The sequence below is a fragment of the Nuphar pumila genome, chromosome 4, assembly GCF_984573655.1.
Source record: "Nuphar pumila chromosome 4, dmNupPumi1.hap1.1, whole genome shotgun sequence".
In the NCBI taxonomy this organism is placed as follows: Eukaryota; Viridiplantae; Streptophyta; class Magnoliopsida; order Nymphaeales; family Nymphaeaceae; genus Nuphar; species Nuphar pumila.
The window spans coordinates 18,749,533-18,774,070 of NC_143252.1; the positions used below are offsets into that span (position 1 = coordinate 18,749,533).

General features: G+C 36.9%; 1 protein-coding gene across 3 annotated transcripts in view; it reads left to right on the plus strand.

Moving 5' to 3' along the window:
• LOC149839555 (V-type proton ATPase subunit a1-like) overlaps positions 1-24,538 on the plus strand; it is a 148,640-nt gene that overhangs the window by 44,905 nt on the left and 79,197 nt on the right. For all 3 annotated transcript variants that reach the window (XR_016431331.1, XR_016431332.1, XM_090002628.1), the window contains exons 5-10: positions 7,247-7,360; positions 7,439-7,612; positions 7,996-8,133; positions 14,714-14,821; positions 15,046-15,153; positions 15,298-15,446. Coding sequence is in view for 1 of the 3 variants with exons in the window: in XM_090002628.1 (XP_089858754.1) it covers positions 7,247-7,360; positions 7,439-7,612; positions 7,996-8,133; positions 14,714-14,821; positions 15,046-15,153; positions 15,298-15,446 (791 nt within the window). In the remaining 2 variants the exon portion in view is untranslated. The remainder of the gene's footprint in view (positions 1-7,246; positions 7,361-7,438; positions 7,613-7,995; positions 8,134-14,713; positions 14,822-15,045; positions 15,154-15,297; positions 15,447-24,538) is intronic.

Below are 24,538 nucleotides of genomic sequence, written 5' to 3' on the forward strand. Positions count from 1 at the left end.
ATCCTAAAAACTTTTGGGCAGAAGCAACTCTTGCTTCTGTTTATCTGATAAATCGCTTACCATCTAGAATATTAGGAAAAATATCCCCTTTTGAGATTTTGTATAAGCTTGAACCTGATTATAATAGATTACGAGTTTTTGGGTGTAAGTGTTTTATACTTACGGATAAGAATGACAAACTCTTTCCCAAGGCTATCGCCTTTCTTGGATATTCCGAAACTCAAAAAGGGTTTCGTTGTTATGACCTTCGAGATGATAAGTTATATGTTTCTAAAAATGTAACCTTTTTAGAAAATGAAAGTGGCTTTGAAAAAAATGTTTCTCAACAAGAAAATTTTGATTACTCCTTCCTTTTTGACTTATTGTCTAACAATGATGATATATCTAGTGATGATGATGTATCATCAAATCATGAGGAGGAAAATGATGGTGATATTGGTGAACATAACTCACTCAATCAACAAGAAAGTAGAATTTCAAGTGATCCAATAACCTACTATCGTAGAAATCAAGACACCTTTAGAAGTGCTATGAACCAATATAGTGAGCTTGTTCCTACCCCCGATCACCGAAGATCTGAGAGGAATAGGAGACCTCCAACTCACTTTGTTTCTTTTGATTCTTTCTCACCCCGGTATAGGGCTTGTCTTAGTGCCATTCACTCCTATTTTGAGCCAAGGAATTTTGAAGAAACTAAAAAATGTTTAGAATGGCAAGAAGCTATGCAAAATGAGCTTAATGCTCTTAAAAAGGCTGAAACTTGGGATTTCCAAACTCTACCCATAGGAAAAAAAACTATAGGTTGTCGATGAGTTTTTAAGGTTAAAACTAAGAGCGACGGATCTTTGGAAAGATATAAAGCTCGCTTAGTTGCTAAAGGGTATGGGCAAGAGTATAGAATTGATTATGAAGAAACTTTTGCTCCTGTAGCCCGAATGGTTACAGTTAGATGTCTTATTACTATTGCATCTATTAAAAATTGGAACATTTTTCAAATGAATGTGAAAAATGCTTTTTTAAATGGTGATCTTCATGAAAAAGTGTATATGGATGCTCCACCAGGCATGAAGATTCCTAAAGATAAAGTTCTTCATCTTCGAAAGACTCTCTATGGTTTGAAACAGGCCCCCAAAGCCTGGTATGACAGATTTACCAGTATAATGCTGAAAAATGGTTTCTCCTCATGTTATACTGACACTGCCCTATTTACTAGAAAATCTAATGCAGGGATTGTGATATTATTACTTTATGTTGATGATATGTTAATTACAGGTGACGATATTCAAGGAGTCAAGGGTATTAAGTCCGTCTAGACTTCAAAATTTGAGATGTCAGACTTGGGTTTTCTGACATATTTTCTTGGAATTGAGGTTGCCTATTCACAACGTGGTTATTTTCTATCTCAGTCTAAACTTGCCTGTGAGATTATTGACAGATCAGGAATTTTTGATGACAAAGTATGCGAAACTTCTGAAGTTGTGGGAGCTAAAATGAAGATTGACGACGGTGTTCCTCTAACCGATCTTACTCCTTACCGGCAGTAGGTAGGTTCTTTAATGTATCTTAGCATTACTCGACCTGATTTGTCACATGCTATACACATCGCCAGTCAGTTTCAGCACGCTCCTACGACCGTTCATATGAGTCTTGTGCTTCACATCATTAGATATTTGAAGGGAACCACGAGTTACAGGTATGTTAAAACGTCTACCAAACCAATTCAATCCATTCATTCAATAAATCAAATATTTAAAAGTGTTAATTAACTGAAATAAATAATTAGAAAAGTCCCAAAACGTCTTTCAGGGATCAATAGTTGATTCACATGGCACCTCCGGATCAATAGTTGATTCACATGGCACCTCCTCAACATCCCGTAACTGCTCCAGCTCAACTATCTGTATCTGTCATTTTTAAAATTTATGGGGTCAGACTTTCATAGTCTTAGGAATCACATCAATAAAGCATATATACATAACACAAAGCATACATTCATATGCCATCAATAGTCATAAGGATTCAATTAAACAGACAATTTCAGGAAACAAAATATTCAATTATATCACAATTAATCATCACATAATCAAGAGCATGCTTTAGACACAATTGCAACTATGAACATGCATGCAATAGTTATAAAGTGTACCTATTCAATTAATGCATTATTTGACTTTTAACGACTCAATGGGTATGCCTAAAAGTCACATAACCCAGTCCAAATCACTCGGGATATATTATTCAATGCGTTTTAATTAAAACCGAGTGACCAACTTAGCTAAAAATACCTGGGAGCGATCCAACATCGAGAGAAACTCACTTGTGACTATAAATATGATCGATCCTTACTCTGCAGAGACATGGACATACCACCTAAGACAAGCTTAGGTAGTCCGCCTCCCTAATCCCGTGGACTGGGTATCAGTGAGACCTTCCGCCCACAAAATAAAATAGAGTCTACACAAGTTGTACTGCTGCCCACTCTAATGCAGGTCAGGAAAGTCCGTTCACACAAGTTCAACGACTAATTCCGCCCAGAACCGCAATGTGATCCACCGTCCCACGATTTCAGCGACTAATTTCACTCGAAAATCGCCCTCAGGGTTCTCTTTATTAAGGCAATAGCTCAATTCAGTTGAGTTGTCCACCCTACACTGTGTGTCTTAGGTCCATACTTTCAAAACCAAATGCATGTTTGTTATTATACACACACATACACATGTCAAATTCTGTACACAATCATGCCCTACTGCACTTAACCATTATTATATGCACATTGGATATCATATGCAACAATCACATGGCCCCATGCTATATTTCAAAACACTTATGCAAATAGAACCCTATATACACTATATGCAGACTTACTACATGTCATTAGCCCTATATTTATTGAAACATATCGCATGTATACTATAAACATGCTATTCCATACAAGTGTATCTAGTATATCAATTCATGTTAATCATCATAACCTAAAATCCTGCATAATCTTCAAGTGCATATTATAAACACCAATAACAATACATTATTAATATTCAACCATTCATGTATTCATTTGATTCAGTTCTGGAACTAAACCATATCCCAACTGGTTCACTTTCGGAACCCAGACAACATGAGCACAAGAGTTGCAACTTGGAACTGTAGAGACTGAATTTTATCAGTCGGTGTAAATTCTGTTTCGATCAAATTATTGTGAGAAAAAAACTGAAATTTTAACAGTGCATACACGGATGTGTTAGCTAAACCTAGCCACAAACAATGCTTCATTTGGAGTTTAGAGCATGGAGAAATAATTATTTTACTGAAACTAATTTTCCTGCTTCTGGACGAACCTATTCGGTTCTGCCCCTCCAAAGAAGTATTGATTCAACATCTTTACAAAACTAACTTTTTTTGTAAAAATTATTGCAAATAGAGGAATATGTCTGGAACAATCTCTCACTGAGATTAGGTGCAAACTCTATTGGAGCCATGAATTAAACTTCATGGACCACAGTTTGTTCAGGTTCTTGGACAAACATGAATGCAAAAATTTTCAGGTTTTTGAGCCAACTTTCGTGATTTTTAACTCACAGACTGTAAAGAATTTGTATACCAAAATTTTATTGGAACTTCCTTAATATGTAATCTAACACATAAAATTTTCATCCATAACCACAATACATATTAAGAGAACTAAAATCGTCAACATAGTACACTCGAAATACAGGATGCCTGTCAGGACGTAAATCCTCTTTCGACTTCCGAAGACCATATCTTCTCATCTGGAACTTGACAAATTCCTACCTCTATATCTATCTCTTCTCAGAGATGTTTGAATTTTTCAAAACTCCATGGACATGCAGAAAAGAAATGCTATCCCCACTCGTACCAAGACATAACTTTTACCGAACTCCCTCATATATTTGTATGAGTATTTTATATTGACGATGAAATTTATTATGGGTCTTGGACTGGGTTCAGATCCATATCAACTTGGATCAAGCAAATCAGATCTGATCCATTTAAGAAAATGGTAAAAATAGAGGCAAGTCATTTTTGAAAAGCGCAATTTTTGGGCCAACCGTAACCCCATTTCAGAAAAACAAAATACCAATGTTCTCAGAATTGCGAGACACATCTAATGGTATATTTACCTGATTTTCGCCTTCGAATTTCGCCTGAATTTCGCTTGAATTTGAAGGTTAAAAATGAAAAGTTTTATAATTATTAATCATCTCATTTTGGCCTTGTCAGTGGGTCCTGGGCCATGCCCCGACCCAATTGACGTTACCTATTTTAAAGGATATTTTCCATGATATTTATCATATTCAATAAAGTACTTAACCAAAATTTCAGAATTTTCGAATTTAAAACCCATGAAAAAACACACGATTTTACAAAAAGACTACCCATCTATGTCACAGGGATTCGGCTAGCAGGGTGCCGCACCTGCGTCGACGCGACGCGGGTGCAGTCAACTCGACCCAGGGTGCGGTCAATGCACCCAGGGTCATTTTGGTCCAATTTTTAGGTCTTAAATTTTTTTTTTGCCAAGAAAATTTTTTTTGCCCTATATGTCACGAGGATTCTCCAACTAGGCGTCGCACCCCGCACCCGATGCGATCAACCTGGCCTTGGGTGCAGTCAACGCACCTAGGGTCATTTATGTCCAACTTTTGGACTTTATATATATATATATATATATATATATATATATATATATATATAATTTTTTATATTTTTGCCGCACCCCCGCACCCGGGTTTTTTGGAAGTGCCGCATCCTCGCACCCATGTGACATAGCTGCCCATACATTATCCAAAGAGATCCAAACAATCCAAGTCTACTACCTATGTCACAGGGATTCGGCTAGCAGGTGTTGCACCCTCGTCGACACGACTCGACGCGGGTGCGGTCAACCCGACCCTGGGTGCGGTCAATGCACCTAGGGTCATTTTGGTCCAATTCTCGGGCTTAAAAAAAATTTGCCAAGAAAATTTTTTTGCCCTATATGTCACAGGGATTCTCCAACTAGGTGCCGCACCCGCACCCGATGCGGTCAACCTGACCCTGGGTGCAGTCAACGCACCCAGGGTCATTTATGTCTTTTATATTTTTGCCGCACCCCCGCACCTAGGTTTTTTGAAAGTGACGCACCCGCACCCTCACCCGCACCCATGTGACATAGTCTACTACTCAAGAGTACTCCAAACTGTACACCAACCTTTGAACTACAATGACCCTGCACAAAGAAGGCAATCCACAACAACGAAGAGATAAAAACAAGTAATATGCAGTCCCAACATGAAAAGAACCACCTAACTAAACCTCTGCACCCACACGTTGTGCAACCGATATAGAAACTTCAGGAAGTTCAGTAAGCAAGTACCCAAACACCACAAACTCAGGCAAAGAACTACTGATATCAAGAATACAACCACCAATCTTGGTGCAATGCAATAACAAGCAAGTCTGATGCTAAAATAGCAGTTGACACACCACTATATGGGCAAAATCAAAGATATCATCTACTATAAGGGACCCAAAACTTCACCAAATCAACAAATCTCACACCTAGACCATAAAAACGGCCATGATACATCCATTTTGGGTCATTGAAAACCGTTGATCATGAAAGAATCATTGAAACACCATTATATGGGCAAAAATAAAGTTACTGCTTACTATCAGACAGAAAGACACAAAACTTCACCAAATCAACAAATCTCATACCCAGACCTTATACAATAGTCTCCGCACATAAAAATGACCAGGATACATCCATTTTAGGTCATCGAAAACCCTTTATGAGATCTATAAAAGCCGATTTCTCAAATCTGAACACTGTTCACGTCACTATTCAGAAAATCAGAAAAAATCTATATAAAATCGAATATACTTCTGTCCGAAATAATTATTGATTTAAAAATCATCTAAAATCAAGATCTAGCAAAGCCCCAATTCAATCGAATCAAACTGCATCAAATGTACAAACGTCCTTCTTAGGGCATGCAAAACGAGGCACACACCCGATGCACCAGAATAGAGTTTCTTCTTCCTCTTTCCTTCCAGATGAACACCAAATACCTCTCTTTAGGGTTGGGTATGACTCTGATACCATATCAAACTCAAAGCAATAAGGTTCTAACCATGAGAGAGAGAGAGAGAGAGAGAGAGAGAGAGAGAGAGAGAGAGAGAGAAACTTCATTCCTTGGCAAATGAAAGAGTTGCAACAATGTAAGGTCTACCCCCCTTCACTAACAAACTATTAGAAAAGGGACAGAAATAGACTTCTAGCTTGACTCTTACAACAGAAATTTTAAAAGTACAAGAATGACCCTATAAATAATGAAATATACAAGAAGGGGCAGCACATAGAGATACAATATAGTACATTCCTCAACAAGAGGATCGATAAAATATGATAGATCTGATTCATGTGAAGAAGGGAGAATGATAGAAAAATATAAAAGGAAAGGCAAGGAAGAAGGAAGAGAGTAAACAAGAGACAAGAGAAGGGATTGAGAGGAGCTTGGATTGATGGAACGTACCTGGGTAGAGAGGCCTTTGATACCATAATAGCTTGATCAATGAAAGCGCACATGAGAAGGGAAGGAGAAGAGAATGAGAATATGCTGCTCCCTCTAATGGATTCTCTCTTGCTGGGATGGCTGCACATCCTTATGTATAGTGTTGCAGTTACATAGGATTTGGTGATTTACCAAAATACCCTCCTTACAATATAATACAAATAAACTCATGAAATTACAAACATATCCCACAAAATGTACTCCTAACAATACCCTTGATTCAATAGGTGCTCAAAGAAGTGAATATGGTAACCAAATAATGATAGATATGTAATGCTTCCATTTTTAATAAGATTCCTGCTAGAAGCATATAATGTTAACTTGGGTGTGAAAATGGAAACCTGGTCTCTTGGTGAGATTGAACAGAAATGAATTAGGAGGCTTAGAGTCCTAGATCATTGTGAAGATGGCCTATAAAAACCAGTCTTCATTGCTTTAGCTTCAGCAAATGTCTTTTAATATCCATTTTCTAATTTGAGATATTTATTTTTTATTTATCCAATTTTATCAACTTGTCACCATTTGGGCTGGTTTGTTGCATAGCACTAGCAGGGTGATAAACCTCAGATTGATCTTTTGTTGTCTTTCTTTTCTCGACTTTGTGGTAGACATGCCTTTGAATATCTGTTTTGAATTGCACTTGCTGTGCTCCCTCAATGTTTTGATTCCAGGCAGGTGGCTTCCTTGTTTCAGCCCAAAGCCATGCGGCTGCAAAAGAGAGAGAACTAGATGAAAATGTATTTTCTAAGGACAATTATAGTGAACACACATCCTTACTTGAGCAGGTAAATGCTTTCTGTTTTTCTCAGAATTACTATGTTCTGATGACAGGTCTTTTAATGTTTCATAACATATGGTTACAGGAAATGCAACCCCAACCTTCAAAAATGGCTGGTTTGAGATTTATTAGTGGAATTATTTGTAAGTCCAAAATTTCAAGATTCGAGAGGATTCTCTTCCGTGCTACAAGGGGTAATATGCTTTTCAATCAAGCTCCTGCTGAGGAGAAAATCATGGACCCTATATCTTCTGAAATGGTTTGCTGCCATCTTTTCCCCTTTTGTAAGGACATTTATTCAACCACCATGGAGAATTAGTGCCTGTTCTGTAGTGTTTTTTTTGGGGTGCAACAATATTGTGCTCTTCCATTGCTAGTCTATACCAAGAAAATTGAAGGAAAGAAAAAAGACTATCAAGAAAAAAAGAAACAATAGGTGATCTAATGTGGCAGAATAGCGCATTTCGTTTTTTCTTAATATTTGGTATATACAATGTCAAGGTTGTATAGATAAAGCAGTTGCAAGTGGACCATTGGAAATATTGGCTTGGTTGTTTTCTGGTTCCTGCTGATACTATGTGTACAAATTCATTCCTCATAATGTAGACAAATCAACCTCACTTTTACTCTTTGTGCCTGCAGGTTGAAAAGATGGTGTTTGTGGTCTTCTTTTCTGGTGAACAGGCTAAATCAAAAATACTGAAAATATGTGAGGCTTTTGGTGCAAATTGTTATCCTGTTCCTGAGGAGATAAACAAGCAGACACAAGTAACACATGAGGTTAGCATATTTTTTCTGTGACTTTGATTGAAGATACATAAAGTCCAAGAGTTGTAGAAATATTGAATTGAGGTGCATTTGCTTTGTCTTTCTGCTAAATCCTTGGAAGAATGAAAGCTTGGGACTATGTTAGGGAGCATTGTCTGTGCTAGTGTCAGGCATATAATTTATGATGTTACTGCTAAATGATTAAGGCGATCACATGTTGCTCAAAAGTAGTTCAACATTAAATACAGATATTCAGATATCCAATCACTTTCCTGTTTCTAGTTGCCGTTAACTTAGAATCTATGTAGAATAACCATGAGGTGAAAGTCATAGCCAAGATCTGTACAATAAGAATTGGGTAAATATGAGATACTAGGTATAGACAAAGGAACAAGATGCAGTGGATCCAATTTTAGCAATAGATAAAGCTGTACTAAAAGTAGTAATAACATGACAAGAAGGCAAAACAACAGCACAACTAGGAAAAATGATGTCATCATATTATATGAAAGGAAGCACCTGGACTTGTCAGTTGCTGAAGTGCTATTCAATCAATGGTCCATTGCGCACTTGCAAGGTTTTATTTTGCTACTAACATGGACATCCATTATGAATTGCTCCCATATTAGGGCTGCTACATGGAAGACAAAGGGTAGCTCATTTTTCTGCATCAGGATGCTCTCTGTTAGATACCAATCTACAGTATAAATAACTCTGTATACCAACAGCCATGGACTCAAGAAATGCCAATTATTCATTGACTTATTTGAGTACATCATCATATAGTATAAATTAGCATGAACCTGAAGCTCATCATCTGTTTTTCAAGAGGGACATAAGACTAAAATATAGGTTTGCATCAAATACATGAGATAAGGGTTCTTTTGGGTTGTGGTGTACACAAAGAGCTGGAAATCTGGAAAGCTGACTGAACTTTGAAAATAGGCAAATTGTCTCTTACCAATGGTAATAGCTCTCTTCTTCATCATCAATTATTGGGAGCCAAACTCCTTATTGAATCCTGATTAATCAGGAAAAATCAGTCAGTTAGGGCTAGGACAATGATATATCTGGATGATTAGGTCGCACAATCATAACCAAAGTTTCTCGTTTGAATCCTACACGGGGGTTATTCCCCAGTTTGCCTTAAAAAAAAACTCTTTGATTAATCTTGCCATTGTTTGATTAATAATTTTTATATACAATTCATATTTAAAAAAATCCTAATTGACTATAAAACAAACGAGTGCTATGATATCTCGAGTCAAAGGCTAAAATTTAAAGCTCAGTTAAAAGTAATAAATTCAATTTGTAGAGCCTATGAATCTATAATAGCAAAAATGCTGAAATTAGTGAAACTAAAAGCAAGTGTTACGTTATACCTGATTTCAAAAGAGTATGATTAGTTTTTACTTTATTATTAGGCTTATTAAATAATATTACCTTACGAAAGGAAAATATACACAAGATATATCTATTTTTGTCTTTATTCTTTTATTGTTTACATCAATACTAATATTATTTCTCTCTCTCTCTCTCTCTCACACACACACACACACAGTGACACACACACACACCCCAACATACTTAGACACCTTGAAGTATTGCAATTCAAAGAAAATTGGGGCCATCAAATCACCTACAAGGAAGATTGCAATTCAACAACAATTTGACTGTTGAATCACAAAAAAACATCTACGCTGTTACCAACCAACCACTTCACTAGAATAAGCTAATAAAGTAAACAATCTAATTTGTCAAAATATTTGAAGCAGAATCCAAATGGAAGAATCATGTTGATAGTTCTGAGTACTATCATATTGAATACAGATATCAACTGTAACGTTAGATTTCAGGGGGAAGGTTGATAAGTCCAGAAAGTTTTTGTTATTTGATGATTTTTTTAAATCTCCAAGAATACTGATGCCATTAGCTGTTGTTATCCTGGTACCATCAAGAAAAATACATATATAATATGCAAACAATTAAGGCCACAATGAAGTGCACAAACAAAAACCTAAACCACTCTAATACATGGAATTTCAATGATAGGACTCAAGAATTAATAAACTGATTGCATTAGCTCTCAAAAGTCCCAATGCAACACATGTTTCATATTTGAAGGTTTCAAATGGTAAAAGGACTGAGTGCTCTGTTACCTAACGGACACAGAAAGACCAAAACTCAAGAGGCAGACAGATAAGTTGCCCATAGAGAAACAAAGAACGAAACAATAACAAGAATGTAATAATATGCACCATGTAGGAACTATTTACACCATATACATGTAACGACTCCAATCCATACCTTTGAAAAATGCAGAATTTTTTTTTCTAAGAGTTGCGGAAAACTTCCCAGAGACCTGGGGTCCCTACAGTTCCAATTTCAGTTGGATAACCACACACCACAAATAAACTTACATTTATCATCCATAACCAACCAACTAAACTCTTTTATTAATGAATCAATAAGAGTCTCATACTCAATGTCAAAAGTGAAATAACAACTTGCAGGAAATAAGAACTAAAAGAAACAAAAGTAGAGCCACTCTGTCCGTAAGTGAAGCAGTCTGAAGCAAATGTGACCCTCGTATCCCCTCAGAAGCGAGTCGATTTCACTGATCACCTGTGTCTGGGAAAAACCAATAAAAGAAGAGAGTCAGAAATCCGAACAATTTTGCGTACAGGTTTCCCTAATGAATCAAATAAGAAAAAGAGCATAAATAAGATCCATGTAATATTTTGAGGAATACGGTTATAATCAATTCATAAGACAATTAACCATTCATGCAGAATTAAACATTGAACCTGAAGGAACACGAAGTAAGTAACATTGATCACAATTTAATCAATAAGGCAATTAAATGCAAAAGAGATCAACATCATGCAATGATCAACATATAACAACCAAGTGAACATGTAAACATGCATGAACTAATGCATAGCAAGAATATGCATGATTTATGTGTAATGCATGAACCCCTTTATTATCTTTCATTTAATCTCTCATCTTTCCATATGCATGTCCTATTAAATGCACACAACTTTAAATTCCTCTTTTTAAATTACTATTGCCCGCGGATACACCAAACGAGTACAATCCCCGAGGTCAAGTAGGGTTTCCGGGGTAGCTTCACACACAATTTGTATTTTATTACCGGGTTCCAAACTTAGCCCTCAACCGATATCAGGAAATAGCACCATCCATCGGAACCTTGGAAAACAACATCCAAAGTCAGGGACACCATGAAAAACAACATCCAATGACGTCACTTTATTAGTATACCAAAACAACAACTGTGTCAAAACACACCACCCACAAGAAAAGTGACGGACTCTCCCTAAAACCGTGGTCAGGAGAAGAACCTCAATATCGAGTTCAGGGGCAACAGCAACGCACACGGAGTTTTTGTATCCTCACGGTTTCCCCCCAAACCGCAACATCCAAGATTTCCACACTACAGTAGGGACATCAAGGAGAAAATGAATTACACTGTTCTTTACTTTCTTTTATCTTGTTATTAATTCAAATTTTTTTTTTTACATTTGCAAATCAACGTGCAAAAATTAATAACATAAGCTTGCAAAACTGCATGCCAAGCTCTTCACGGGACCATAGTCCGTAGCAACAAAGAACAGTGCAGTGAAAACCATAATATCACTTCTGATTTGCGTAATGCATCAAAATAACTAAAACAGAGAACAACTGGTTCTCGAGGCCCACCCAGCCCCTGATGATCCAATTGACCATCAATGCATTCATAAGCAAAAACCATAAAGAGTATGCCACTTATGCATTCTTTTCACATGCTTTTCAATGCGCATTCATGTATGCAAGTTGTGCATGAAAACAATAATTTCATAAGCATAAGCATAAATTCACACACCCACATTAAATGAATGTTTTCATGACATGCACATACTCATGTCAAATGCAAAAGTTCATTCATGAATCGTTCCAATTAAAACATACGAACAACCATGCCATTTTGGCCCTGCAAAAGCATCTAAATTCCATATGTGTATATGCACAAGTACACTCACAACAATAATTTCGAACAAGGATTATTTATCAAGTTTAAGCACATAAGAAATATCACCCCTTTGTATGCATATGATTAAGTCTAATACACTTGGCATATTTTATTCCCATGAGCAAAGAAAATTTGGATAGATCCACTCCAAATTGCATATTATATATATTTCCCTTTTTGTAAAAGAATCGCTGCACCCATGACCCAGCCGACTGAGTGGGCTGGGTCTAGCATGCAGCCAAACCCACCCAGCCGACCCTGTCGGCTGGGGCTGATTGGCCCACCACTGCTCAACAGATATACATATTTTTAAATACTAGCAATTGTTTTTTTTTTGGTAACACATGCTAGATACATACAAAGATGATTTCTCCTTCTAAAAGCATTGAAGCTACACTCAGACCTGGGAAGGATTCATAAACCTACTCCAAACTAATTGATGCTTCCTGTAAATGGGGTGTGGTATTTGATTTCATAGGAAGCAAGGTTTTTTTCTTTGTTTTTTTTTTTCTCAATAACACGAGAATATGTCCATCATTTAAATACTATATATTATTTCTAATGCAAACATCCAATTAAAAAGATGCACTATAGGTCTCTAAGATCCATTCATACCTTCAAGCTAGGCGCTTGGAGTTTCACTCGGTATTGTAGGCTAAGACCAATACAATTGGGTCTCTTATCCCAAACACAGTTTTCTTTTTTTGATGCAATAAATGAGGGAAAAAAAATTTTGAACAAAGACTGTGACTACTAAAGCAGGCAGACTTTCCCTGGTGTCACATTTTAGAAAGTATCTATGGTATGGGATGGATGTACCTTTTCAACTAGACAACCCGTCTTAATTCTAATTGGCAAAGTTGGATCCTATCAAACGTATATATTTCTTGAACAATTCACATTGGCAATGATTTTTTTTTTGTAACACATGCCCAGCCGACCCAGTCGGCTGGAATCAAACATACCCAGAGTCGGCCTGTCAGGCCAGCTGAGCCCACTCGACTGGGCCGTGTAGCACAAAAGAAGAGTTGGGGCATGTTACCAGCAGGCCAGCACATGTTTATGAACATATTCGAAATACTGGAATTTGAAACACGCTGCAACCTCACATAATATGCATATTCAGCATGCATGAACCTAAAGTTTTGGTTTTTCCTAGATGGGTATGCTTTCTGCATGATTATTATTCATATGCTCAGAACAAGAACACAAGCATAATCAAAGTTTCATCCATGATTCATGCTTACACAAACAAAACAACATCATTCAAGTGTCCTTCAACAGGATATTTCTGAAAACCAAAATTATCAACAAACACATAATAAACCATATTTTCTATGCAATAAAATTCTGTTTTGGAGTAAAAATGACATACACAAATTTTTTTTTATTGCTAGGTACATAAAATCGAAAATACCACCGTGAACACACGCCTTACAAAACCCCATCCGTGTATTTTAGGGTAAATAACTAGATTTACCCTTTTCCCATGGATTTTTTTTAAAAAAAAAACACTACATAGAAATCAAATCCATGTTCTCTTTCTCATCTGAAGCAAGAGAGAAACCCGTACCTCTTTGGCGAAATCTCCGGCGATCGGCAGGTTCAATCGTTGCGAGAGAAGGGTCGGCTGAAGTCGTCCCTTGCTGCTGCCGTGACAGGGTATCTGCCGTAGCCTATGGCAGCTGCTGGTGGCTGCGGCTTTCCGGCGACCTCCACCACTCTGATGCACGCCCACACGAGAGAGAGAGAGAGAGAGAGAGAGAGAGAGAGAGAGAGAGAGACGAGGGAAGAGGGTGAGACCCCCCCCCCCCCCCCCCCTCTTGCCGAGAGGCGCGGGTTTCGGTTATGCCTGCCATAACCGACCCCCTTCCTCCCTTCTGGTAACAGCAGGAATCGTGCCCTAGGCCCGATTCTTGCCTTTCTTTCCCCCTTTTAAAAGCAGCAGCCCGATATCGGTTTTTTTTTTTTTTAAAACCCTACCGGGTTACGGATCCAGGTCGGGTCCGACCCGGGTCTAAGAGTTCCCTTTTTTTTTTCGTTACTTACCTGCTAAGGGGGAGGCGTGGCCCGGGTCCGGGACCGAGACCGGGGATCCTATCACTATCAGGGCCAATGGACCCTTTGCCGATTTGGGTCCGTGAATTGGATCCATGACTTACTTGAAATGTGGATCCACAGGTTGGATCCAAATGGATCCAACTGTGGATCCCCGCACTAACTTTTATATGTATTATTTCTTTTTATATATATATATATATATGATATTAACTACATATATATGGCCCCTTATGGGTCCTGGATCCGAAATACGGATCCTAGGCCCATTCGCACATTTCACATTATTTTATAAAGGGAAATACAAAAAAATTCCGGTTATTACAATACATCACCGCCAACAACAATTGTGGATACTTTTCCACTCTTCGATATGCCCATCTAGAAAGCAGTAGCCTATCCTGTGATTCGTACTTTATAATTAACATTGTAAATTTATTGTGTTTCTATGATAAGCTTAGGATTTTAATATTGTGATTCTGGAACAAATCCTTGTTGCAGGTGTTAGCTAGGCTTTCTGAACTGGATGCTACTTTAGATGCTGGGACTCGTCATAGAAACAAGGCTCTCACATCCATTGGATACAATCTAAAAACATGGACCCTTCTGGTAAGCAACTCTGTTATGTTGATTAGCCACTGTGTGAGGACAGATATATTAATTACATATTTGAAGTTTCTGTCCTAAAGAAACTCAGTTTGCAATTTGACTTATGCATTAGGTAAATTGGCAAATCATGTTTCGAAAATGTCATTTAATGGCATAATGAGAACATTATCCATTCTTTTGTCTGGTGAGTCAAGCTTATGGCAATGTGGATCATCTTTTTTCAGGTAAAAAAAGAGAAAGCTGTATATGACACACTGAATATGCTCAACTTTGATGTCACTAAGAAATGTCTTGTTGGTGAGGGTTGGTGTCCTCTATTTGCAAAAGCTCAGGTGATTCTCTGTTTGCAGTAGTGTCATCAGGTCATACAGATTCTTTTGTAAACTTGCAATTAGCATGCTGCAAGGTGCATATTTGCATGAAACATTTTCTTCATAGCCCTAATTTTAATGTGCAAGGTATCTTCCTGTTAACAGATTCAAGAAGCATTACAACGTGCTACTATTGATAGCAATTCACAAGTGGGGACAATATTTCATGTCATGGATGCGGCAGAATCACCACCAACATATTTCAGAACCAACCACTTTACACATGCATTTCAAGAAATCGTGGACGCATACGGGTTTGACTCACAAATATAGTCCGTTTAGATGATCATGAGCTTATCAAGTTCTGGCCTATTAAATATGCTATATAGGAATACATGCATAGCTTAGTGACTTAGGGGGCATTGCTCTCTGCATGCTTGCGTGCATTTTCTTTTTATATTTTAGACATCATTTTTCCTCTTTTTATATTTTTCATATTTAAAAACTTTAATTATCCTTTTCACCTCTTTGCAAAAAGTTAATTATTGGAACCTATTTCTTGTTTATTGCATTTTTTTCATATCTTAAAATTTTTAAGCGCTGAGATATTTTTCTTGAGATTTCTTGTAAAAGTATAGTATCCCAAGATTTTGCCTTGCTGAGGTATAGCCAAGATTGATATATGTGACTGTGGTTCATATTGATTAGACGATGCTGTGGAATATATATATATATTATAAATTTATAATGTAGTTTATATATGTATAATTTAAGAATTTGGACTTAAGATTCATGCTTTATTGATTAGCTTTTTTTTTTTTTTTAAATTTACATGATCACGCATTTGACGTACGGGCGTGTTCTTGTCTCCTACGTTCACAAAAACTCCAATGCCATATAAAGCTTGTCTATTTTGTGTCTTGTATCCATGTATAAAGCCCATATATATAATATTTAACTCATAAATGGTGGCCTTCTCCTAAACCAAATATATGTCTTGGCAATACGTCATCAATGCAATTTCTTGGGTTATTTTTGTGCTTTTAATTCCGATCAGTGTTGTTAAAAGTGCACCTCGAGGCAAGGCGTAGAGGTGCATGCATAAAGCGGAATATGGTGAGGTGTGCACTACATAGGACTCGAGGAACACTTTTTCCCAGAGGCGTGCCTCAAGTTTGAGGCATATGCCTGACACATAGGTGGTCAAATTGCATCAAAGCCTCCATTTGGCCTTTTTTTTTCTTCTTCTCTACCATTTCTTCTTCTTTTTCTCTTTTCTTTCTTTCTTTCTTTATTCTTTTCTTCTCCTTATGTTTAGGGGTGGCCATCGGGTCAGGCTGGATTGGCCCAATTAGGGTCCGACCCATGTCTTGGCGGGAGCCCAATCTGACTTGTAATGCCTTAAAACTTTAACCCAAAATTGTGACTTTTTTTTAAACACAACGGAAATAATAAGTTCGCTTTGGGTCAAACATTTCAGGCACATTACAGGCATTAATACTAAAGATATCATTCCACATATTTCATAAAGTCTAGCAACAATTAAAATTATAAGTTCATTACACGAGTCTAAATGAAAATAATTAAACTATCTAAAAGTTGTCCTGGGAATATAAAACATTCATGCATCAAGGCTCCTAAAGCATCCCGCAACTGCTCTCCACCATCTATTCCTCACCTGAAATGTTTAAATAGTAGGGTCAGACTATAACCAGCCCGCAGTAGGAACAACGAAGGAATAGGTGTGTACTCAATAACAAGTATGCACCAATATACAATCATACATCGGTCATATGCAATACATTTCTACATCTAACATAAATCAGTTCAAGAAACTCACCACAAGAAGCATCCATTCACTAACATCCAAACAAGTATAAGCTTGATAAACAACAATCACATTAGTAGAGTGTAAATTAATTCAATCACATATAAAAATCACTTAATTCAAATTTAATAATTGTTTCTCTTGTTATTTACCTTGCGGGTGCACGTAGAGCCACTGTAATCGTAACAAAAGAGACTACTTAGGAGTTCATTATTCCAAGTATTTTAATAACTCGAGTAATCAAACTGAAACTGAAATCCAAAGGGGTGGCACAAAGATTGAGAGAGAAAACCTAAGAAGCTAAACCTAAAACAGGATGCATCCTAAACTTCTGCAGTAGAACATGGATTTACCACTTAGGACAAAATTGGTAGTCTAGCCTCCTAACTCCGAGGACTGGGGACCAATTGAGTCATTGCCACTCGGAGCAAAACCAGAATGTCCCCGGAGTTTTGTACCACTTACCCTCTCCTAGGTAATCCCAAAGATGAATGTGTTATATGTTATTGTTATGTTATACATATTTTTCTCTTCTTTCAAAGTTTAATTAACTTACCTCACGTATGCACAATTTGATATTGAATTGATGGCTTAATAGTCTAGGTACCCACACCGGGTAGCCTACCACATTGCCTTATTTGACGCGGTTCTCCAACCAACCCACTCACAATAGTGGATAAAATATTGTTTACTTATTAAATAAACTCATTCAGTGTGCCTCGATACCTCTAAACAAATCGGGCCCTTCAAATGTGATTATGTGTTTATGAATCTTAGTTTTTTAATTTGGGTGCTCTTGCAACACCCCATGGGTCTATTTCGATCCCGTGCCCATACCTCAGCAACCCAGTGTACACATGTCATGACCCACACATGTCTGATCCAAATTTAACATGCTAAAATGTCTAGATTTTTAAAACAAAAGAAAACACAATAACACAGGTCTTGTAAAAGTCATGTATATATATATGTGGCAGTCATATTCTCCAACCCGCATGTATGTAGACCTTCTATGATACTGCATGAGCATACACCTGCTCGAACTGCTCGTATATGTATATACTTAAACCACTCATTCACGTAGCTAAAACTGCACGTGTGCAGCTATGAGAAACAGCACATTCGTGTTGCTCAAAACAGCCCATATATGTGAGTAAAACAGCGCAGATATCTGGCTCAAAACAACATGATTATGTGTTTCAAAACAGCCTAGATATGTGGTTCTAACTCGGCATAATTATGTAATTTCAAAACAGCATAGATGTGTGTTTCAAAACAGCCGAGATATGGGGTTCTAACTCAGCATAGTTAATTAATTTCAAAACAGCATATATATGTATTTCAAAACAGCACCCTAATATGTGTAAGAACAACACATTTATGGGGTTCAAAACAGCACCTAAATGTGCATAAAACAGCACGTTTGTGTTGTTCAAAGCAACACCTGAATGTGCGTAAACACATCACCTTTATGTGGCTCCAAACTGCATATAAATGTGCGTACAAACAGCACATAAATGTGACTCAAAACCGTACATTTATGTGGCTCCGAATCACCATATATATATATATATATATGTATATATATAATATATTCATGTGCAGAAAAACAGCACAGTTATGAGACTAATGATGCATGAAATCCTTCAATGTATGCTTGTATAGATTTTGGAATATTCAGATGCATGAGTCCGGCACGTCACCAACTTAACAATCCACGTAAATACTAATACTTACTCATGTACAGGTTCAGTAATGTAGATATCTAGGAGGACACTAATAACACAATTTCGGTACAGCATAGAAGCATGTATCATGCTAAAAGAAAACAGTTTTTAACCCATGCTCATGACTTTAGTTTTCTGCAGGGTGTTCACGATTTTCAGAGTTAGGAAATAAACTGATTATAGGGTATTGGCTAATATAAAAAAAACTTCAGAAATATAACAACTTATACAGAAAAATAGACATGCTTAGGAGCTTGGATGAATGCATTGCAACATTTTCAGGGATAAGTATACAACCCATACTTGTTATTTCATGAATCCAGACTTACGATTCACATTGACAGCATACACATAAAACAACATATAAATGTATCATCAATACATCAACATATGTAACTACCCGCTGCGTATTCAAACTATACACAACAGCGAAACTATATATATATATATATATATATATATATATATATATATATATATATATATATATATATATATATATATATAGTTTCAGCAATTTATCTCAGCCATGGTTACCACCCATGGCTGAGCATATGTATCGACATACATATGCCTGAAATAGGGCTGTATGTAGGTATATCTTGGTACCATGCACACACTATGACAAGCAGATTCCTACCTCCATTCGGCTTGGAGGCAACCATAGGTTCGTTGATACCCAGAGATAGGTCGATCTGCTCCCGGTCCGGCTGAAATCTGTCAAGGGTTCCAGCACACTCAGCCCACGTCCGTCGATGGAGTCCCTTCCAAACATGAGAGGATCTGGATAAAGGAGGAAAGAACGTGAAGGGGATGCTGGAGAGAGAGAGAGAGAGAGAGAGAGAGAGAGAGAGAGAGAGAGAGAGAGAGAGAGAGAGAGAGAGAGAGAGAGGTCCTCTTAATAGACATAAGATTTCTAACTTACCATATTACCTTGCTTCTTTCCCTCTAGTCCCTTCCAAAGTGGGCTCTCCAAGAGGGAGAGCATTTTCAACCTTCCTTCTCAAGATTCTTCTCTAATTAGGTCCTCTCCAAAACGTTAAATGGAAAGTAGGGGGAAATCTCTTACTTCCCTTAAGCATTAAAATTTTCTTTTAGGTAGGTTAGGTTTCTTATATACCTCAACCTTAAATAATTTTTAGCTAATTAAGGTTCCTTAATTAACTTAGCTAATTAGGTGAACCAAGTAGAGACTTATAGGGAAGGAAGGTGGGGTGTCCCACCCTGGCTTGGGCACGGGCCCCACTTCCCTTTAATCCTCACACATCACCTCCTCTTGGATTCAAATTCCAAGAGGATCCAATCCAATGAACGTCCCACCCATAGCTCCCACTAGATCCAAATTTAAACCCAATTTAAATCTCACATTTAACTCAAATTCACACCCAATAAATCCCATACTATAATGCCCATTTATTCTAATTCAGTTGCACATTTATTTGAACTACATGCAACAAGTAAAAGTCATAAATAAATTTTTATTTCAATTTATAGGAAGCTATTGAAAATTCACAAGTATTACATGACTTGTTATACTCGGGCTCGGGTTGGGAGCCCAGTTAACAGGTCGGACTTGTTGGGCCCTTGGCCCAACATTATTCAGGCTGAGGCTGCAAATTGCAGCCCAGGCTCGAAGGGGTTGGCCCAGTTAACAGGTCAGGCTTGTCGGGCCCTATGTATTTACACAAGGGCCTGGACCGACATTATTCGGGCCAGGTACCCGAAAGCCCATCAGGCACCCGGCCCGATGGCCACCCCTACTTATGTTATGCACATACTCTTCCTCTTTTTTTTTTAATATATACTTTGTTGCATCCAATTAATTGTATTTGGTTCTACCTAGATCCAAACCAAATATCAGCCATTATCTTGGTACTCTATTATAAGCATTTCTACTGATTAGTGACAATTCATATTTGAGTTTTTTCTTAGTTTTTTTTTTGTTTAATTCCTTAGCAAGAAAATGACATATTTGGATGTCCATGGTTTCTACAGATAGGTACTAAAATAAGTTGTGTTGGATTACTATTAGTTGTTCTCTTGTTCTTTGGTTAAATAATACAATTATTGGATCATTCAAATTATTGCATTTATAAGTATTGCTTAAATTCATTTTGTAATTTATTTTATATTCTCTAATTGTTATTCATGCATTTATAGGTACTAAAATAAGTTGTGTTGGATTACTATTAGTTGTTCTCGTGTTCTTTGGTTAAATGATACAATTATTAGATCATTCAAATTATTGCATTTATAAGTATTGCTTAAATTCATTTTGTAATTTATTTTATATTCTCTAATTGTTATTCATGATTGCTTCATAAGTAATGCATTGTTTATTTTTATATTTATTTTTATTTTTTTAATACTTTGTTAAGCTTATGCTTTAGACCTCACTTCATGGGTGGTTTTTGCGCCTCATTATGCCTCAATGCTTTTCACAACATTGATTCAGATAAATCTCATAATGATCTGTAAAAAATGAGATTCTACAGAAATTGGAAAACAAATGATCTGTAAAAACCGAGATTCTACAGAGATTGGAAAACAATAATGATTATCTTCTGTTAGTGTTTTTTAACAAAAATCATTTAAAGGAAGTGGAAAGTGAAAAGGAAGAAGTAATCAAGAACCTTCTTTTAAACTGAAAAATAAAAAAGTAATTCTATATTCTCCAGGGATTTCAGATATTTTTGAAATATTTCAGAAGTGATCTTTTAAAAGCCTTGGAAAATTTTCAAGAGAACCACTTTTTACTGGGGTGAAAATGTCATGATTTTTTTCAAAAATATTAGTGATGTTTGTGACCAAGCTCGCGTGTGTGCAGGTGCTGGTAGCAGCTAGACCTCCCTTCAGAGCTTTTCTTAACCTTTTACTTTTTTGTCACATTACCTTTCCTGTTTAAATGGGCAAGGGTTGCGGTAGGCCAGTGACAGCCAACATAAAAACTTAGTCATACCCTATGAATATGAACCAATATTAGAATTTTGTTGGGGCGTTCCCTACTGAGCGACGCGCTGTACTCTATTGGCCCGGAGGCAGTGATAAAATGGCAAGGGTTGCTAGGTCGTCGCCCAGAAGCGACACGTCACACCGGCACCCGGGTGTGGTGTCAAATAGGCAAGGGTTCACTCACTTTGTTGGACGGGTGGGGGTAAAGAAGTTAGTCCAAGACCATAAAATTAGGTTAGCCACTTGGAACTCTAATGAGATATTGCGAAAATATAAAGAGTGCTTATAAGCACTTACAACAATGAATAAAAGAGACAATATCACAAGTCCACTAAGGGACAATACAAGCACAAGCCTTTAAGAAGACAACAATATAAAAAACCTCTTATTGAAAAGAGAGAGAGCTCTCAAGAATGAAAAATATACAAGGGGTTCACCCCTATTTATACAAGAGGGAGAGGAGAGAAAGGAAGGCCAAGGGCCTCAAAAGGAGAGCCCAAAAGGGGGCTCCCATGGAGTCGTTGGGAGCCCCCAACGGTCACATTTGCGACCGTTGGGGGGCTCCAACGACTCTATGGTTGGAGCCCCTTTTGGTCCCTAAAAAATATAAAAAAGAAATATAAAAAAGAAATATAAAAAAGAAAAAAGAAAATTACATTTTAACAAAACTCGAAAATAGTTGTTTTCTAAAACAACTATGTGAAATTACAAAAATACCCCTATCGGGTATTGATGTAATATATATGTATATATATATTATATATATATATATATGAAGTACATTTTAACACCCCCCCTCAAACTTTACGGGAAAATGACGGAAAGTTTGCCAAGAAGAAACATGAAGCGGGGAGCCGGAAGAGCTTTAGTAAAGAAGTCCGCCAACTAATATTCTGAAGTGACATACGGTAGAACAATTGTTCCTCGTAAGTATTCGTCACGAACATAGTGACAATCCATTTCAATATGTTTGGTACGCTTATGGAAGGTATGATTGCTTGCAATATAGATGACACTCTTATTGTCGCAACATAATTTTGAAGCTTCGCTAATATCAGCCCCCATGTCTTTAAGCAGTCTGCGAAGCCATACAAGTTCCATTGTCGTGGTTGCCATAGCCCGATACTCAGCTTCAGTAGATGATAGTGAAACTTTCTGCTGCTTCTTGCATCGCCAGACAATCAAAGAGTCCCCTAAAAAGACACAAAAACCAGTAGTTGAGACTCGATCATTAGGATTACCTCCCCAATCTGCATCAGTATAAGCAAGAAGATTCAAGGAAGAAGAGGATGATAGAAATAACCCTTTATTGATGGTATTCCGAATGTAACTGATGATCCGGAGAACGACACTCATATGCACAGTTATAGGAGCATGCTGAAATTGGCTAACTGAATGAACCGCATGGGTGATATCCGGTCTGGTGATGGTTAAATAGGTGAGAGACCCAATGAGTTGTCTGTAGGGTGTGGGGTCTTCCAGAAGAACCCCATCTTCCAACCGTAATTTGGCATTAATAACCTCGGGAGTCTCTACTTTTTTGTCATCAGAAATCTCAGACTTAGAACAGATATCTACAACAAGCTTCATCTGTGACAAAATATATCCTCGAGAAGAGTATGCAACTTCAATTCCAAGAAAATATCTAAGAAAACCTAAATCAAACATATCAAAATTATTTTTTAACATATTTTTAACATCAATAATACTATTTTGATCATTCCCAGTGATAATCATATCATCAACATAAAGTAACAATATTACGATACTAGTACCTGCATTTTTAACAAAAGGAGCAGTGTCAGTATACCAAGAGTGAAATCCTAACTTTATCATGATATCACTGAAACGATCATACCAAGCCTTAGGAGCTTGTTTAAGGCCATACAATGCTTTTAAACGCCGAAGTGTTTGACCTTGCTTAATATTAATTCCGGGTGGTGGATCCATGTAAACTTCTTCACTTAAACTTCCATTTAAAAAGACATTTTTTACATCAAGTTGATAAATAGGCCATTTTTTGGTTGATGCGACAACTATTAAGGTCCAGACACTAGTCATTCGAGCTACGGGAGCGAATGTTTCTTCATAATCAATGCCATATTCTTGGGAGTATCCCTTAGCGACTAATCTAGCTTTATATCGTTCCAAAGAGCCATCACTTTTAGTTTTAACTTTGAAGACCCAACGACACCTAATAGGTTTTTTGTGTGGGGGTAGATTAACTATTTCCCAAGTATTAGCCTTTTTTAATGCATTTAGTTCAACTTGCATTGCTTCAACCCAATGTGGTATAGTTTTAGCTTGATTATAGTGAGCAGGTTCAAAATAAGAATGTAGGGTTATTAAACATGCACGATAGTTGGGTGTTAAGGAATCATAGGATACAAACCTATTTGGGGGTATTGATATTCTACAAGAATGTCTAACTTGTGGTTCCTCAGTAGATTCAGAAATTTGAGAGTATTTTTCGAGGGCACTAATAGGGTTTTCTTGATTTCTTCTTGAGTAAACATTCATATTTGTATCATTATCATTTGAGGGTATTTTATCAAGATGGGACTCCTCACATGTATCTTCTATATTTTCAAGGAAATCTTCTTGTATGTCATCAATAAGATCATATAAAAATATGTAATCAATTTCATTTGTTTCTTCTATTTTATCAAAACCATTCTCTTCTTCTAGAAATGTTACATCTTTTGAAACAGATATTTTATCATTCTTAAAATCATAACATCTGTACCCTTTTTTATTTTCACCATATAAAAAAAAAACACATTCAATTGCTTTTGGAGACAACTTATCCCTTTTATGTAATAGGACAAAGCATTTGCAACAAAAAATACGAAGACGATTGAAATCGGGTGAAAGTTTAAAGAGCTTTTCATAGGGAGAA